At 35.0% G+C, this 20,222-nt stretch overlaps 1 protein-coding gene across 1 annotated transcript in view; it reads left to right on the top strand.

Annotated features, from left to right (window-relative positions):
* The window catches only part of Meltrin (disintegrin and metalloproteinase domain-containing protein meltrin), a 244,768-nt gene that overhangs the window by 136,833 nt on the left and 87,713 nt on the right, over positions 1-20,222 (top strand). Inside the window, exons 2-3 of the mRNA XM_085809347.1 lie at positions 4,554-4,642; positions 19,169-19,321. Coding sequence (XP_085665473.1) covers positions 4,554-4,642; positions 19,169-19,321 — 242 coding nt within the window. The remainder of the gene's footprint in view (positions 1-4,553; positions 4,643-19,168; positions 19,322-20,222) is intronic.

The raw sequence follows: 20,222 nt of genomic DNA, 5'->3' as shown, positions 1-20,222 counted from the left end.
AACGCAAGCCGCAGTTTAGCCGTGCGTGATATCGACATTATTCATTGTTGATGTATTGCAAATTGTTAAGTAAATCTGGATGTTACGAATTAAAATACTTAGTTTTTTTAACATAACAACCTTAAATGTCATCATATAAACGACTGTTTTGCAGTGACTGTTCAAGCGTTCAACATCTGGAAACGGGAATTTGTTTTAATCAACGCTTAATGCTCTGTGATATATTTTCTTTTTTATAAAACGAAATGATTTATGAGTATTAGGGATAAGTAATTGCTGTTTAATTTTAAATTACCTTACACAATTTTTTTTTTTTTTTTTAATAAGACCGTGAAGAAATTTCTCTTAATCATTGACGTAGTATAGTCGGTTACGCTTCGGATAACTATTTAAAGAATGGAAGGTTAAAAATAAATAATGTTTACATCTCAGAACTTCAGCTGTTTTACTTTAGTGGTTGCCGTTATTTTTATATCCAGGTAATTAGAATTCGACGACCTCTCATCTTTTTTAAGGAAACGTGGATCCATCGTATTGTATGTGGAATCTGATTTCACAGCATTCAAGCACGTATGAAAAAATTTGTATTTTGCAAATTTGTACATAATAAAGTAAAATTTGTAAATAATAAACATTTAATTATATAAAACGTAGAATTTCAACTTTTTAAAGTAAATTTTGGCTTTCTCAAATAAAAATGCTATTTTTGAATATTTATGAAATCGATATCTGCGTTTATTTTTCTGTTTGTCGTTGTTCTTGTGACTTATCTCACTTGTCTGACAGTAACATCAGTCTGACAGCCTGTCGTTGGCCTTGGGCACCATACGGTGACAGTATGACTTCGCTCAGTTCCGCCCCAGTTTTGATGGAGAGCACCCCTGGAGGGCGGATCCGAGGCTCTTCCAACCCCTCTTCCCCTACCACCAACCTCTCTAGAGGACTTTCAGCTCGCCATATATTTAGAGTGCCCCATGTCGCAAAGGCACTATACATTTACAAACATCCATATCTTCTCCGGTATTCGAACTCGGGTCGTTCGGTATCGCAGTAGGCTGCGATTATTTTTCTAATCGAGAAATTGAAACAGGTTGAATTCTGCCAATGTATTCCTGATAATGTAAGAATCTTAACTATACCTCTGAAAGTAACTCAGATCAGAGTAGTTATAAAGGAAGTTCTCAATCAGAGTACTCAATCAGAGTAGTTATAAAGGAAGTACCGTTGTTTACTCTAGTAATACACCCCTACCTTATTAGCACATGGTTCTGAATTTTTTTTTTTTAAATACTCACGTAATTTTCCTCTTTCTTAAGTGTTCTTAAAGCGTTCGTGTGGTGATTGTTTTCGTTTTGCTAATTGATTTGCCCTTGAATTGTGGTTGCATGGGCTGTGAGTGACAGAGCAATATTAATGAAAAGCTTCAAGAAAACGGGGATATGGAATACTTTTGATGGTTCTGGAGATCATTGCACATGGGAAGACATTCCGAATGATGACAAAGACAATGATAGCTGTGACGATGCCGAGGACTTGCGAGTTCTAGCAAACGGTACTAAAGCAGCAATAAATGATTTCAGGCCTAGAGAGTAGCAGTGGGAGCAATAAAAGCAGGATGACATTCAAGATACCGAAAAGTAGAAATTAATGTTAATAGCATTTATGCATTCTTATGAAAATGTAGATTTCTTTTAAATAATATTGTGACAGCTACCGGCAGTTTACTCGTGAATATTTTTTATTTACAGTGTTTTTATCGTGCACTTTGGAAATCAAATTATTCGCATAATTTTTCCCTGCTGAATTTAGTACGATAAAATTATTAAAAGAGGGAAATACGTTCTTTTTTAAATTCACCTATTTTCCCACCGCTTTATACTGATTAATGCATTAATTATGCGGCATTTATTTCACAGTCTATTAAATGTGTTTCACATCTTCATCAGTGACCTGCTGTTCAACAGAAACTGAAGTGAAAAAAGCTTTTATGTCTAGTTAAATTACGCGCTTTTAGCTTGCAACTGAAAATCGAAGCACTTTGCTTCCGAGATTCTTCTCACTGGTTGTAATAATGTAACAAACGATCTTTATTTTCTCAGTGTGAAATACATTATACCCGAAAATAATGTTCCTTTAGTAGTGCGATCCAGTAGCACGATCTTAATGATTTTTTTACCCCCCATCGAACTATGAATAAAGAGATTTTTGGGGGGTAACTTTTGTTCTGTGTAATGGGGTGTGTCGTCGTAAGTGTGTATCAGAGTGCATGATCAACATTATGGGTATTTGAGCCTTCTTTTTATCAATCCAGTATGCTGTGGAAATGCGCCGAGTTGCAAAAAGGTTGTTGGCTTCTCTTCTCAATGCACAGGAAATGAATGTGCTTTTGTAAAAGAACTAAACTAAATGATAATGCCTGCTTTTAATACTTCGCGTCTAGTAACTATAGTATATAAATCTATAGCTTTTTGTTCTTTGTTGTTAGTTGATGTTCCTGTACTGTATGAGCACATTCAGTATATAGTTGTGTATTTCTTCCTTTTGGTGTTCCTCTTTTCTTACATACATCATTAATTCGTCCATATGTTATTCTTTGTAGCATGGATTAATATTTATTTATTTTATTTTTTATTTCCGTACTAGTTTATTTAATATATATCATTTCGAAAGAAGGAGTTTCCTGAGTATCGTATTCTTTTTCTGCCGTAGAAGACTGAATCTACCGTGTAATATTACTGATGAGCTTATGCACTCTTTATAATTAATAAAAGCAACTACTGTAGGTAAAAGTTTTGCCAACTGTGTTATCGGTATATTTCTGTACAGATTTTTTTTAAAGGTGTCAGACAACATCCTTATGACTGACATCCAGTTAATTTGTCTTCACCCACAAATGAAAGGAAATTTTCTGTGGCTACAAAATCGTAAGATATGGTACAGGAGAATCTAGATTAGTCGTTTTCGCAACGATCGATTTCCCTTCTGTAATATTCGCCTTTTTCTGTAACATATGCTATTTTCTGTATCATTTGCCTTTTTCTGTAACATTCACCTTTCTGTGTTCGTATTAATAATTAATTATTAATTCTTATTAATAACTTATTCAACCATCGAGAACCAAACCTATTCGCTGCGTTAGGCTACTCTGGCATTAGAGAATTTCTTCAGAAATTAAACCTAAATTATCATACTTTTCGCTTCAAAAATAAGCAATATTAATTTCTCATAGTTTTAAATACTATTCATTGATTTGGATTGGATGACAAATCAAGATATATCCCTTTGTGTTGAGTTTTATGGAAATAAATTAAGATAATAATTTAAGCTGTTTTCAGCGACCAAGCGTTGTAAACTTCTGAACCCGTATAATTTCATCTGAAATCATCTCCCCAAGCAATATTCACATATAATATGTTTCAGAAATGAGCATGCGTAAACACTTGAGCTAAATCTCCCTTAAAAATTGTACTTACGAAATTCACAAGAAGATAGCCATTGATGGTTTTATCCTAAGAAATTACTTAGTTTATTAATTATATTTAATTCGATACGTGTAAAATTAAATATGAGTAGTAAACTATGATACTATAACTACTGTGAAATGTAAAAATGTGTGTCTGAAATGTACTTTGCGCAAAACTCTCCGTTGCTTTGCATTCGAGATAAGTAATCACATACAGTATAGCAGTAAAAAAATAGTTCAGAACGCTTAACCATATTTTATGCGACCATGCTTTGCATCAAAACCTTTTATCGGTAGTAGTCGGAAAATATTGGAAAATCAACTTATACATCAAGGTGATTTTGGCAAAAATCATCAAGTTAATGCGATTTCTGTTGACTTCAGGGTTTTCACCTGCTTGTAACGTAAATATAAGCCAGTTTTTCTTAGAAAGTCTTCCATGAAGGCAACTCTCCCTTTAGACAGGTAGCCGTCGTATACTTTATCATACTCAAGTAATGAACAAGTAGTTTCTATTGAAATAATCTGAAACAATTCTTTCACTTCAACAATGTCCAAATGTGTAAAATAATATTTTGAACTTTTTATTCAATTTGAACTTGTGATATGTTCCATGCAGCACCATGCCTTATCAAGTTTGGCGATCTGACTAGTATTCTGGATTATTCCATTCACAGTTAAAATGGGCTCCCTTGGATATACTGATTTTAATAGTTGTGAAAATATTATGTTCCTTAATTTGTCTTCACCCACAAATTTGATGATTGTATGATTTTTAGCTGCTTTGATTATTCCACAATTGGTTTTGTTTATGAAAGCTGAAAAAAACTGAAGTGTTACTTGTAGCATACATATCCCATTCAGTAATTGTCAACTTACAAAAAGACAGCATTCCCGAATGGTTACAAGTAAAATTATAATTTAAAGATGCGTTTATGAAAAGTTCATTATTAAATATTGTTACGAATTTTGTATATATGTAAATAATTTTAGTGAAATGTGAATACAAGTGCATTGTGAAAACAAAATAACTTTCTTTGCATATGCAGATATGTTGAATCAGGTGCAAGTTCGTTTTTTCCTTTTACAGATCCCCGTAGCCAGTTTTACGACCATGCTGTTGTTCAACCAACACTCTATACTGCAACAAGAGAGAAGAGAGATTTGGAATCGGTTAAGGTACGGCAACAGTTTCTTATTTTTATGCTTTCTGCCATTTCGGAATATTTTAACGTGTCCCTTTAAACCAGTGGTCTCAAACTAAAATTGCATGCGGGTCGAATGTACGATCTGAAAACAGCTGACGAGCCAGTATTTTTTTTTAACAAAATGAAAATTTTATTAACTCAATAAGAAATATTTCAAATTTCGCTCACAAATATTTATCAAAACAAGCATAAACAGTAATAAACTATAATATAAGAAAAAAAAATTATTTTCTGTCTAAATCTCGTCTCGCCGCATAATTGGAGTGCCTTCATGCTGCACGGACTGTATACATTCCAGGATTCGAACCCAGGGCCTTTGATGCGGTAGTCAGTGACGCTAACCGCTGTACCGGTTGGGCGGCGTTCTAAAGTATTTAATTTATCACTAAATAACTTTCATTTAATTCGAATTAAACAAATTATGAAAATTTTCCCGGGACAAAACTTGAGAATAGATAATGACAACCTATTTTCTTTCTTTTATTTATTAAATTTTTCTTCGTATACAGAAATATATATATATATATATGATGTACCAGCTTTTGTCCGGAATAAATAGATTGGTGAAGAAATATAGAAGTAGTCGTAGCTTAAATTATCAGAGGATAGGTTTAAAACAGGATCCATTTATTATTGGTCAGGAGAAATAGCAGTTACAAAAATCATATTTCCGGAGTAAATATAAAAGAATTACTAATAACTTTTTGTATGAAGTTTACTGAATCGTTACATTAAAGAAAAGACCCCGATATTCCTTTGCTAGTCCGTTTATAGCCTCTGGAAAGGCGGAGCTTCCAAGAAATGACGTCAGCCATTCCAGTTCGCTTTAAATATATTCAGAACATTCTATAACTGTACGTGTAGAAAAGGCGGGAAAAACAACTTGACTACGGGGCTGTGGATTTAATTCCACGTACTTTCAAATGAGAGACCGTCAACATTAAAAATAATGAAAAGAACATACAGTTAGAATTTTAAGTGTATTCTTGACTATGGAATTTTATTATCACATATATATATATATATATATATATATATGTAAAATATAAAAAATACGATGACTTTTCTCTACGCGAACAGGCAACCTCTAAACATTCCGCAATTTCAGGATCTTCCCCTTAGACCAGTACTTTCGAGAACATTCTGGTATGTTATGTAATTTCTACTATAAATGCAGAGTTCGCGCCATTTTTCGTCAGAATGCTCCCTGCTATAAGACCTTGCGTTGCTCTGTCACTTCTTTTCTTTGTTAGACTAGTTATAACGTCGAAAGCCTAAATTTAACCTTATTTTAATTAAAATCATTAATGGATATGTAATTTTGAAGAATCTAAAAGAATAGTGATCTGCCATTTGCAGTGAATAAAGATGTGGAATCAAAACAGCTAATTTCTTTTGAGCCGTGATTCTCTTGTAAGCCACTCAACAATGTCCGGATTTTGATGCCAAGTTTCATTCATGTGCCCGACTGCCAAAATATCACACACACACACACACACACACACACACACACACACACACACACACACACACACACATATATATATATACAATGGATGGACAAAAATATGGAAACACCTTGTGAAATGCATGTTTGAAAAGAAAGATTGATTTTAATGAAATATGTAGGTGGCGCTGGCGTTTTTGACTACTGACGCCACCTATACAACTTCGTAAATGTGCTAAACAGTTCAGTTGTTGTCGGAGTACTGTTATGTGAGGTTGTCATTGCATTATGTCAGAGTTAACAGACTTCGAACGTGGGCAAATTGTTGAAGCACGTATGGTAGGTACTTCCGTAAGCAAGGTAGCCGAGGTGTTTAGTGTTTCAAGAGGTACTGTATCGAAGATTTATTCCGCATATTTGAAAAGCGGAAAAACATCATCTGCTAAATCACAGCGCGGACGAAAGTGTGTCCTGAGTGATCGTGACAGACGATCATTAAGGGCAATTGTGACGAAAAGTAAGAAGACCACAGCTGCAAAAGTTACTGCTGAAATGAATGTTGTGTTACCGAACCCTGTGACTACCAAAACAATTAGAAGGGAGCTTCATAAACAGGGAATTGCTGGCCGTGCTGCAATTGAGAAGCCACTCATCAGTGATGCTAATGCCCGTAACAGGAAAAGGTGGTGTTTAAGTCATAAAGCCTGGACTATAGAGCAGTGGAAGCGAGTAATATGGTCTGACGAGTCTTCTTTCACATTGTTTCCCACTTCTGGCCGAGTTTTCGTCTGGAGAACGCCATCTCAAGCCTATAATACAGACTGCTTGTTGCCAAGAGTGAAACATGGCGGGGGTTCTGTTATGGTTTGGGCAGCCATATCGTGGTTCTCTGCTAGCCCCATGATAACTGTGTCAGGGCACATGACTGCCAAGACTTATGTGAGCATTTTGGCCCATCAAGTTCATCCCATGGTACAAACTTTGTTCCTTGATGGTGATGGTGTCTTCAAAGACGACAAAGCCCCTGTTCACGCAGCTGACATTGTCCAGGACTGGTTTTCTGAGCACGAGGATGAGTTGTCCCATCTCCCCTGGCCACCACAGTCACCAGACCTGAATATTATCGAACCTTTGCGGTCTACATTGGAACGGAAAGTGCGTTCTCGTTATCCACCGCCAACATCGTTATCTGAACTTGCCACCGTTTTGCAGGAAGAATGGTATAATATTCCCTTGGCAAACATACAGGAACTGTATTTATCCATTCCGAGAAGACTGCAAGCTGTTTTGGATGCCAACGGTTTTCCTACACCATATTAAGCAAAGAAACGTGTTTTTTTTAAAGGTGTTTCCATATTTTTGTCCAACCCCTGTATGTAAATGATTGTAAACACACACAAAACACATGGCAGCGTTTTGATTCTGATAAAAGCTTGCAGCCTTTGAGAGGAATTATAAAAAATAAATCTTCATGGCGGCCTGTAGATTGTTATCGGGTTCTTTTCTTATTAATTTTCAACTGTGAGTTAAAGTTGTTCTCGCATAAATGTGTTTTCGATCGAAGCGATTGTTCTTAGTGCAAAAATTCGTAATTTATCTTATTTGTTTTTTTGACAAGTCCAAGAAAAGTTACTAAAGTATCTCCAGATCTTTAATTACGTTTTATATCACATTGTAAATTAACTACATTTATAGATTTTCAGGTGACTTATTTATGTTTGTTTTTAATGAAAATGAAAATAATATAAAGGCAATCACCAGTTTAACTAAAATATTGAAATCTTTTCAGCATCGTACTTGCAACTTGCAACTGTCTTTGCGGGCCTCATAAAATTGTTTCGGGAGCCGCCAATTTGGGGTCACTGTAGTAAACAGCAACTGATATTTTGCTAACGTCAGAGGGCAACCCAATAAAGATTTGCTTAGCGCTGTTATCCTACATCTTAATATCTTGCCAGTTGCTAAATGTTATTTATAAAGTTATTTCAATGATGACGTTTTTAGTTTTAGATGACGTCTGAATTTTTTTTTTTTTTTTGTAGTCAACTAATTCTCATGAACCACCTGTGCCATTTCCCCCCCCCCCCCGCCCTGTTTGTTGATTTGTTTGTTGGATTTTTTTCATACATGATGAAAGGAATGCTCTTTCTCGTTCTCAGCTGCTGTGTTCATTTGCCTGATTAATAAAACTCGAGTATTAACTGAAAGAGAGAGGAGGAGGTTAAGAATCAGAAAAAAATTTCAAAAACAAACGAGCTTAAAACTTTAAATAAATTAAAATTTTTATTATTTACTTTTCTTTGAGCTGTATATCTTAAACTTCCTTTACAAATGGAATGTGGTAATCATTTTAACAATTTATCCTTCATGTTTAGGGCCCACCAGCGGCCGAGCGGTAAAGTCGCTGAACACTGGTAGTTCGGTCCGAGGCTCGAATCCCGCGAACGGGCTGCCTGCATGGATGTTTTCGTGGGTTTTCCCATGTGTAGCGTGTATACGAGCCAGTTTCCCTTAGAAAGTCCTCCACGAAGGCATCCCTCCCCTTAGGCAGATAGCCCTAGTGTCCTTTGCCATCATTAAATTAAATACACACACCTTCATATTTGGAACTCTTAAGAGCCCAATTCTAAAAAAAAAAAAAAAAAAAAGTTATTTCAAAATGTGAAGCAAAATTCCGTTCTTTTCTAAATATATTATTATTAATTTATTTCGTTATCTTAATATGTATTATATGTCTTGTAACTCAGTACTAAAGTTATAAAGTGTTAAAGTATAGTCAGTATAGCTAGAACTCTAAATCGTACAACCAGTAGTAGTTGCAAGCAGGCTCTAGCAAAGTGTGCTCCCATCTGTTAGTGCTAAAAACAATTACTGGTTTTGTTGTTTTGAGTTCCATCTAAAAAAGTTAATGTATTGTAGTTGATGACAGTAAATAGACTAAAAGCACTAAATGCAGGGCAACTCTATGATTTTTTTTCCTATTTGCATTAAGATGCCAGATGAAATTAGGCTATTGGTTACGAGGTCGAGACTGTCTGCTTTGACGGAGTGCGTTCTACGGAAGCAAACTAGAATACTTAAGAGAAAGGATCCTTCGTTAAGAGCCCACCAGCGGCCGAGCGGTAGATTCCCTGAACACTGGTAGTTCAGTCCGGGGTTCGAATCTCGGCAAGCGGGCTGGTTGCATGGGCATTTTGATGGTTTTCCCCATGTGTACAACGTGTATACGAGCCAGTTTCCCTTAGAAAGACCTCCAAGAAGGCATCCCTTCCCTTAGGCAGATAGCCCTCATGTACTTTGAGATAATTAAATAAAGCAAACCAAACCTTCGTTGAAAGCTCTTCAAGGAAACTGGCTTGTATTCTCTTTTACACATAAGGAAAACCATGAAAACACCCAGGCAGCCAATCTGTCCTTTGGGATTCGAATCCCGGTCAAACTACCAGCTTTCAGCGACTTTATCACTCGGCCACTGGTGAACCCCGAATTTGATGTTTATAATAATTGCATGTCCCAAAGCGGGTGTGCACATAACGAGAATGGGTTTCCCACATTCTGCACGTATTAGACCTGTTCTTCAATCCTCTAGCTTCGAATGTTGGCTTTTGTGTGCTTTCATTGCGCGTTTATAAGCAAATTCAGTTTTATCTTGATTTGAGATTATAATAGTTGTGCTTAGTTATTTTCGAGCATTCGTTCTTGTACAGTGCGGATTAACATCGTTTTATAATGTAAATGTTCAGTGAAAAGAAAAAAGTGCTTTTATTTTGCTTTGAAACTATTTTGCATACTTATTAATATATATTTTGCATCCAAATTTGAACGTTATCTGCCGAGTGTACGCTTTATCACAGAAAATGGCGAGGCTGCTGTAGTCGCATCATGTTGAGCTAAGCTCTTATTGATTATACGTGATTAGTGTCGTATGTGATTAGATGTAAAATAAAAACTACGTATAAGTTATTGATTGTTAGAAACGCATTTATGAGCAGGTAGCCTTTACCAGTGACATTTATTATTGCAATAATAAATTTTTGGTCGGAATTTTATTTTTATGACCTCTTTGGTTCTTGTTCACTTAAGGCCAACTTACACGGTCTCTCTTTCTCTCTCTCATTTTTTTTTTAAACTAATAAATGGGTCACCTGTCATACACTATCCCGTAAATAGCGTCCCTTGGATATCTATAAATCATACGAATACGTTGGATTGCATTTGATATATATGAGAATCTCTGACGGATTTCATGAAAGTAGGTTAAAGTAGAGAGACTTAATTTGTGTAGCTTAAGTCATTGACCTTAGCGTTAATCTCTGGGAACACCATGTTGTTCAGGTACTGCATTTTACACTTGCAAGAATAAAGAAACTTGCTTTCGAAATATTTGAGCCTAAACTTTAGTACAAAAAAATTAGGCAAACTGAAGGGAATTGAAAGACCTTCGTTCCATGTGTTCATATGACATAAGGCAGACTGACCTGGATATTAGGTGATACCCTCCTAGTTGAGAGCGTAGTTTGTTTTTCCAAGAATCCTGAACTCCTAATGTCTCTATAAAGGTTACTTTAAAGAATAGTGAGTTTTAAAAATTAATACTGCAGTCTGTCTCTATCATGATTAAATAGCGGAATAATTCCGTTGAACCAGTTATCAAACTTGAAAACATAAAATGATAAAACTGATGCAGACTGTGATATTACATTGATGTTGAATTTTAAACTGAATATGGCATAGCATACTGAATTTTAAACTGAATAAGGCCATCTGCTGGAGAGGAGGACTTTATAGAGGGAGGGATGCCTTCTTGGGGAATTTCCTCAGGGAAATTAATTCGTATTCTCGTTACATATGGAGAAAATCGCAAAACCACGTACGCAATCTTCCCATTCTACGGGATTAGATCAAATAGCCGGTGTTTAGCGGTTTATCTACTCAGCTGGGAGGCCTTTAAATTGACTGAAAGAGAAAGGAAAAGCCTCCGTCAGTGGCTAAGACAGCTGAATTCTGGGAGTTCGACTTGGGTTCGATCCCACGCGAACGGGCTGAAGGCATGGTTGATTTTCGTTGTTTTTCCCACGTGTAACATGAAAGCTAATTTCTCTGGGAAATCCTCTACGAAGGCATCCTTCCTTTAGGCAGATAGCCCTCGTGTTCTTTGCCGTTTTCAAATGACTTAACATAAGAAAAATTAATAGCTTGAAAAAATCTGTGCAAAGCCGTTTACAAATTATTCTATTTAGTATAACTGCAGTTGACTACTCCGAGGTTTCTCGACATGGTTGGTGAAATATTAAGGGTGTCACTGATGATGAAGGGGTCGATGGCCATATTATGCAAGTGCCAGTGGATAGGCATAATCAAGGTCCTATTTATTATAAAAAAATTGATTAAATTGATAATTCGGTCTGTATTAATATAAAGCTCTATCATGATTAGCTTCGGTTTTCGTTTTAAAATTGTCTTCTTTGTTTGTGACGTTAAATCGAAAAGAATTTTGTTTCGTAAGAAGGTATATTCTTGTATACAAGTCACTTGCAAAATTTGAAAGAGGATTTAAATATTAGTTTCCAAGACACTGGAATTTTGAATATGCAAGCATGGCTCACAGAACCACTGAACTGCGGTATGTTTAATATCGATATTATGATGCAAAAAGAGATTATTGCATTGAAAGAAATGTTTAAGCACGAGTCGTTTTCAAAACACATAGGTACGCTAAGTTTTGGAATTTAGAAGTCATTTGACAGAAATATCCCCAAATAAAGTTGTTGCCGATATTATTGACTTTCCCTCTTTTTACCTTTTTGACTATCTTTAAGTTACTGTTATTTTTATCTTTAAGGTTTTTATGTATAATTATTTGTATTATTATGTTGTGTGTATTATAAGGGAAAATGTAAGGAGTTCGATGAAGAAAACCAATCTTTTAAGAGTCCGATGCTAGTAAAAGGTTGGGAATCTCTAGACTATTCTATTTTACTACTGTATCTGGCAAAAATACCTTGCAGTCCAGAGATATTTATTTATTCGGGAAAAAATATTCACAGTGTGAACATTGAACCCTTTCTTTTAATACCGCTGCGTCCATATCTCTTTCGTCAAACATAGATGCGATTGCGAAAAATACACTCAAGAAATTCACTTGAAGCTTCTGTTTCTTATTTTACCTTTTTGTATGTAGGAAGAAATAAGATGGAAAATATTTGTGAACAGCGGAAATTTTTCTTTGAGTTGGCACAGCTTATAAAAGTCCACTGAAATAAATTTTCTATACATTTCGAATCTGATTTCAACTCTGTACTTACATTCATACCATTTTCAAGCTCGTGATGGTAACTGAGAGTGAAGTAGTAAATATAGTGAAATATTAAAAATCTTAAAACCCACTGTCAACTCTTCTGATAAGATAACGATCAGTGCCGTATATTTTTTGGTGACGACTTTGCATCAGAGTGAATTAAGTTGCTCATAATGTGAAACTGCTGCAGTTCCAGTTTAATTTCGAATGTTTCGAATGTTGTCTTGCTCTTATACTTGTTTTTGAACTCGTGTGTTCAGTTTATTTAAGCAGGCAATCATATCTGCTAAAAAAAAAGAGTCATCTACTGTGTTATTTTCAATTTTGACATCATCGCGTGCTCTATTCTTCTGTTCATTTTCTTTCATGACGGCGCCCACCAGCGGCCGAGCGGTAAAATCGCTGAACACTGGTAGTTCGGTCCGAGGTTCGAATCCCGCGAACGGGCTGGCTGCATGGGTGTTTTCGTGGTTTTCCCCATGTGTATCGTGTATACGAGCCAGTTTCCCTTAGAAAATCCTCCACGAAGGCATCCCTCTCCTTAGGCAGATAGCCCTAGTGTGCTTTGTCGTATTCTCAATACACACACACACAATACACACTTTCATGACGGCGCGCATCGTAGCGAGCCGCGGTTTAATCTGAACTGAACTAGACATTTTACCAACTAAAGCTGTCACATTTTTCATTACTATTTATTTTAACGCAAAACGTAAAATTGCTGAAGTTCTCGAAGTGCTAACTTGCTTTAAAATAAATGCATAGACATGTGAAGACTCGAACAATAAAAGTTGGTATTGCTATACAAAAAAAGGTCATAAATCGGTATCATTATATCGTGCAAATAGCGAATCTGCTGCAAATAGCGAAAGATACTGGAACAAGCTGTGCGTATATGCAAAATAAAAAGTACTACCAATTTTCTCGCTTATGAATAACTGAATTTAGCTCATCCAAGAAACTGGATCCTATGAATAAAGCTTTATATTCATTTTTATAGCCATTATTATCAGTTGCACGTATGTTTATTTACTGACGTTAAACTTTCGCTTACCTGTTTTGCTTGTAATCGCCAATCAGTATGAGACAAGAAATGAAATCCTTCAGTGATAGTGCTTCTTATTCTCAAAACTGCTTTAACTGATTTGAGATCAATTTATCGTTAACAATAATGTCAGTATTTAATCATTGACCATTATAATCAGTCTGGCATCGCAGGCACTATCCAGATACTGTTTCGGAAACTATAAGTTTATTTTTAAAACTTTTAAGTCTACTTGTTATTACTTCACGATAGTAATCTGCATCGATCAGAAGAGCAATATTTGTGTCACTGTATTCACAAGAATTAGCCAGCTGTAATTATCTTAATCTATTATTTATTTTGGAATCTGAGGTATCAGGAAAATGTAAATTAGTTGCGCATGCTTGGTTAGTTTCTAAAGCTTCAGTTTATGTGTTACGAGTGTTTTCGATTTTGACTTTTACATTTGTAAAAGTTCGTTCTCTTGCCTGGTTAATCCCAAAGTCAGATTCCGACAACTTCTCTTTTCTGATAACAGGTAATTTACACTTTTCTGATGTGTCCCAAATTATAAAACTTCACATCGAACCATTGTCTAATAGAATACGAACTGTTTTAAATTAACTTCATCAGAGAATGGACGTTTCATTACAGTGGACATTTGTAGCAAAGTACTGCATCGGTTTTTAATTGACTAATTTGAATATCATCTTTACAGCGCAAAATAACCGACACGATTTCGTTAATTTCGATGCCTTGCATCAAAATAAAATCCATAAAATTTACATCTCTTTTTATGGACTAGATGCGTAATATTGAAGAAAAACTTACTTAGAATCAAGACTAAACTTAGAATCAAGATTTATAACAGGATGACAAAAGCCATCTCTCTTTAATCCGTTGTGTAAAAGACGCTTTCACTTATTTGAGACTTCTAATTTCTTGTTTGATTATTAAAAAAAACATACGTAATTGCCTCAGGGTATATACGCACTAGCACCTTGAAATAATTGCTTACAAGATGTGACGTTCTTCATGAAAACTGGTTTCTTTTAACCTCAGAACTTAATTCATTCTGAATTATTTAAGAATTATTTCATATCGTTATAATAAAATTTAAGCTAGTTAATTGCTCCCTAGATTTTCTTTGTAATTTCCGAGAGCAATAAATCAATAAATACAAGCGAAAATTCCGGCTCATGGAAAACGGGAAAAAATTCTTTAAGCTATTAATATACTGTGCATCAGAGTCGTGCTTCGGAAAGATTCAGAACATCCGGGGAAAGTGTAATTTATTTGTTTTGTGGCTTGCTGCGTATAAAATTAACTTTTTCGTATCTTGAGGCCAAGAGGCAATAACTAGTGATTTCTTGATTTGTGATGAGTTAAATTTCTTGATTTGTAATGAGTTAATTCCTAGTGATTTCTTGATTTGTGATGAGTTAAATATGTGTTAAGATCTAATTTATACGTTTTACCTTTTGTTCCGAATATTTTATGAATAATAGTATTTTGAGGTTGTAAAACTCTTAATATTCATATATGTTTGCTTTTCACCAAAAAAAGGAAGAAGGATTTCATCAGTATACAAGCTTTAAAATATTTTTTATTTCAGCTTATATTGTTTGAAAGACCGTATAATGTTGAAATGCATGAAGCTGGTATTTATTTCAAAATTACTCTGACGTATTAGTGGGGATAAATTTTTATTTTAATTGTTATTAATTTGTGTTTTCATTATCATAACTGACTGCCTCGCCAAAATTTATTTTTAATTACCTTAATACAGTGATTATACCTTATGCTACTTTATTACCTTAATACAATAATTAATTACCTTAATACATTTAATTCTGTTGTGGCAATCACCTCACTGAAAGGGGCCCTCTCTGAAAAAGATTATACTTTTTGAGAATATAAATAAACATCAATATTAATAATTAATATTATTCCTCGAGATATCCACTGCCTAACCTGACCGAAATCATCAAATACGTCTTAAGGCGATCTCTTTCCCTAAATGTTTAATTCCACTGTCAAAGTAAAATACAATGAATTTTCTCTAAAACTACTATCCTTGGCTGCAAACGATTTTGATCATATATGAAGATGATCCTCTTAGAGAAGAAGATTATCCGCAGTGACAGTTATTGGTTTACTCAGTTGATTTGTCCTGTTTTAGGCTGTTAGAATCTCTTAAAGAAGTACTTAACAGAAGGCGATATATCATTTTATTACTTGTTTTTGTTGGTAAAATTGTGAATTAATTTAAAAAAAAATAAAAATAAGTAGCCAAAAATATTAAGAAAATTTTTTAAAGTATATAAAATATTTTAGTTCGATAACGAAATTAGGTCAACGCTTTAATACCTGATTTGATGGTCTTGGGGCGGTTAGGAAGTGTTTGTTCGTCATAGAGAAAACTATTATAATTATCCATAGCTATCTTAGTATATATGTTATCAGTTCTCAGAAATACTGGAAACATTCAGATGAAGTGGAGTAGACATAAGGGATTAGTGCGCATATTAACGTTCATTGTATTTTACAAAGGTCGGTCAAAAAATAACGCAGAAAGCACTTAAGCACTAGAGAATTAGGAATTTTACAGGTAGAAGAATTGGTCTTGTGGTCTTTTGGAAGTGGCACTTGGTATATGATCCATCTGCCTAGCTGTTCTGCAGCCATTTTTCATCCATTACGCGAATGCACGTCCATTGACTGACTTTTGATCTCGAAATGAAACAGCCAGATTTCATTACACGCGGTCACTCCATAAAAGCATTATGGACCATACCCCCCCCCCCCCCCCAATTACACTGCAGTAGCTCATCATACACGTTCTTCTTGATTTGCATCATCTCTTTAGTCAAGAGCCGTGGAATCCAGGAAGCGCTGATTTTTTTAAAATTTCTCAGTCGTTAAAACATTATTGCCATCGCTTCCGGTTTTTTATATCTCCCGCTGTATTCTATGAAATTGAAACTACTTTAGAAAATGCTAATAACCAAAAAATACAACCCAGTAGGCAAACTTTGTTGTATGAATATTTTGGTAACTACTGAGCATTTTTGAAGTTGCTAAATATCGTTTGTCCTGTAAGGTTTCTTGCTAAATATTTTAACTTTCGTAAACAAGTTAAATGGTCTTAATTTAGGAACTAATAAAATGATTGATTTACTTTATGAATTTCAAACTGTTTGAGGAAAAGGAGTAACATTAAATCTACCTGCAGTAGATTCGAAAAGCCTTGAATAAGGTTATAGAGTCATTAGGTTATTTTTGAAGCAGCAGGCATGAAATATGTGCAATGCCCTCACCGAGACTCGATCTCTCGAATACGCGCCGAGTGTGCAACCGTTACACGACGAAGTCATGCTGGAAGGCCGGAGAAAAGACCTTTTAAAGGGCGACTTTAAAGCAGAGGTATAATTACTGGATTTCATGTTCTCTACCTCCTTTTTTTTTAAACACCTTGCCCGCAAGTTGACATTATTCTGGTGATTATGACGATTATCAATTTGCATAGTAGATTCACCTTATCAGGTCTTTTCTCCTTCCTTCCAGCATGCCTTCGTGGTGTTATGGTAGCACACTCGGCGCATATTCCAGAGGTTCAGGTTCAAGCCTTTTAAAGTACTTCCCCTTTTAAAGGGCGACTGAGGATTAGAATACCCAGTCACCAAATCCTGATGGTGACGAATTATTGTTCACCACCTTTTTAATTGGGGGCTATTGTAAAGTCATTAGGTTATTTTTGAAGCAGGAGAGGTGAAAAATAAGCAGAGTGCCTTCTCCGGGGCTTGAACCTGAACCTCTGGAATATGCGCCGAGTGTGCTACCATAACACCACGAAGGCATGCTGGAAGGAAGGAGAAAAGACCTGATAAGGTGAATCTACTATGCAAATTGATAATCGTCATAATCACCAGAATAATGTCAACTTGCGGGCAAGGTGTTTAAAAAAAAAAGGAGGTAGAGAACATGAAATCCAGTAATTATACCTCTGCTATGCTTCTGGGACATCTGAAGATTATCGTGTGAAGTATTTAACTGCTTTTAAACCATGGCGATTTTAAAATTTGGTTGACTAGCCTTCGAATATGTAGACTTAGAGTTCATTTCCTCATGAAATATTTTGGCTTAAGCTATTAGCATTTAACTCATCAATGGCACGCCCTCGCTGCGACGCAGTCTCACCCATTCAATCATCTTTTTATCATAATCGTCACTTTTAGCGCAACGAAAGATTTTTCTGTTCTTCACTGCGAGGGAAACCTCAAAATCCACAAAAAAGTTAAAAAGTTCTTTCCTGTCTGTCGGTTTTATTTATTTATTTATTTATTTATTTTTTTAATGTCGTATATTGTTTGCTTCCAATGCCATACTCCTCGCATAATTTTGAGACGGATGTGCCTTTATTCACTTTTTGTAGCATTTCCGTGTTATGCTTGATTGACATCGGAACTTGCTTTCGCTTTTCAGTTCCTACTGTAGCTCCAGAATCAGAAACTGTTTTCAACATAATCGAAAATTCAAACTTTTAATTTTAATAAGACGATTGAAATAATAATAGACTGCAGAAATAATAAACTTGATCAAATTAGAAAGTTAAAGAAGAGCGCAGTTTGCTGTGTTAACTGAACTTTTAAGTTCCTCGGAATCTTTCTCCCATCCCCGCTGCTATGCCAACAAATGAAAAGCAGTATGAGCAACATCCCATTCCAAATAAATGTCTTGAAGCTTCACTTTTTGTTTAGGTCAGACAGAAAAATGCTAATCCCCCACAACAACTCAAGGGCCTAAAGTGTGATCATATGCAGCGTCAGTCAATGTATTGTAATTGGCCATGGTGTGATTCCCTGGCCAGCAGGTTCGGAAAGTAACGTGCAAGAATTTCAAATAATAGGGAGAAAAATCGCAATTACGGCATGCCAGCTTTTTGTTGAGCATTATATTCTTTATTCCCAGACTATACAAAAGAAAAAATTCTTTAAAAAAAGAAAAAAGAGCTGATGGTCCGGATTTCGGACTTTGTTCTGTATAATTAACTTATGCAGGGCACTGTTCGCCTACAGCGGAGAAAATGCTGGAGCTGAACGTGTATGATCATCTTAGAAAGATCGCTTTTGCTTTCACTACACTTAGTAGTTTTCTTCGCTATGCATAACTTTTTACACATACGTGGAATAAATTCATACATATTAAGTAACTAATTATTTTAAAGTAAATTTTACATTTTATGAATGTAAAAGTTAAAATACATTTCTTTTGCATGATAGCTGTTTAAAACTATATCTGCGCGCACGGGTGTGTAAGCACTGCATATCAGATGCTTTATTAAATAATGAAGTAAAAAGGGCGGTGTCATATGGTGGCAGGATGGCGAGTGAAAATATCCTTGATTTCATTTTTCATCTTTATTCAGTATTTACAGCACTATGTACAATGATATTTACAAGCAAGTATAGCAACTCGCTAAAACAGACATTTTAGACATATTCTATACCTAGTTTAGTATTGGGAATGTATTTAAATTAATTTTAATAATATGTGAAATTAACCTGTGAAATAGAATATTACAAGAGTATTTTTGCTTCTACTGCGAGGACCATAATGAAGTGTTAGAAATCAAGCTTTAAATGTTATTATTTCTCAGTAAAATTTGGATACTTTTGTAGTTATTTAGAAATAAAGTATTTATTGCTTTGTTTATTTTTATATTTAGATGCACAATGAAGAAAAGTTGACTCTTGGCTTTGTAGCATTTGACAGAAATTTCATATTAGAGTTAAAAATGAACAAAGACTTGTTACCGAAGCATTATTTTGAAAAGCATCATGAAAATGGGAATTATATAACAAGATTACCTATGCAAGAGGTAAATACCATTTAATTACTTAAATTGATTTTTATTTATGTTTTAAGCATTATTTTTTTAATTCCTATTTTGCTTTAACGCCCGCAATGAACAGGTTTCTTGTCGTTGCGAAGTTTCAACTCGCATGCGTAGGCTTCCACTTCACTGCACCTGCGCCGTATGTACAGAAATTTTTTAGTTCCGTTTACATTATGGGTTAGTCTTGTTGATAAATTCTTTTCCATTAAATAGTTATAGCCGTTTGTAACCGCTATATTTATTTTGACTTAATTATAACTATATAATAAAGTTTTATAAATTTTCTCTGCCTCAGGCTCGTTTACTAATTGCACCTGGAAGTGGTACGGGAACATGTGTGCGATATTTGTACATCGAATTTACTTTTACAGAATTGAAACCTTCAGCAATTAATTCATCTCTCGTTTCCTGTGCAGAGATATCTGCTGGAATTCCTAAATTTTACTGGTTTAGCTTCCCCCCCCTTTTTTTTTTGAATGAGCAGTATGATATTGACTACTGTCATTTATGAAATAGCGAGAAGTGATTTTACGAACTTCTACATCAATAGAGTATATTTTCAAGAATCCTTCATTGAATTCTGGCTGTAAATATAGTTTCCTCCATCAACCTTTTACAAATTCTCTAAACTTCAGAGGTGGAATAACCATAATTGTTTTTATTTTGGGTGGCTTGGGCAAAGAATATGTATAATATAGACTTTCTTTGGCTTGGGAACCTCCGTTGAAGAGTTCTAATATCCATCGCATTATCATTATTTTGAGTGCCAACTTCACAAGCAGAATTATTTATTATTTATGTTATCATTTAGCACAGTAAATTTATTATCAACACTTACATTATTTTTCAGTAATTGAGATGGGCATATTGTTTGGCTGTGGGA

The sequence above is a fragment of the Stegodyphus dumicola genome, chromosome X2, assembly GCF_044657685.1.
Source record: "Stegodyphus dumicola isolate Sdum_Otavi_A_Nest chromosome X2, ASM4465768v1".
In the NCBI taxonomy this organism is placed as follows: domain Eukaryota; kingdom Metazoa; phylum Arthropoda; class Arachnida; order Araneae; family Eresidae; genus Stegodyphus; species Stegodyphus dumicola.
The sequence above is the reverse complement of the archived record's forward strand: the minus strand, read 5'-3'. Positions and strand labels throughout refer to the sequence as shown.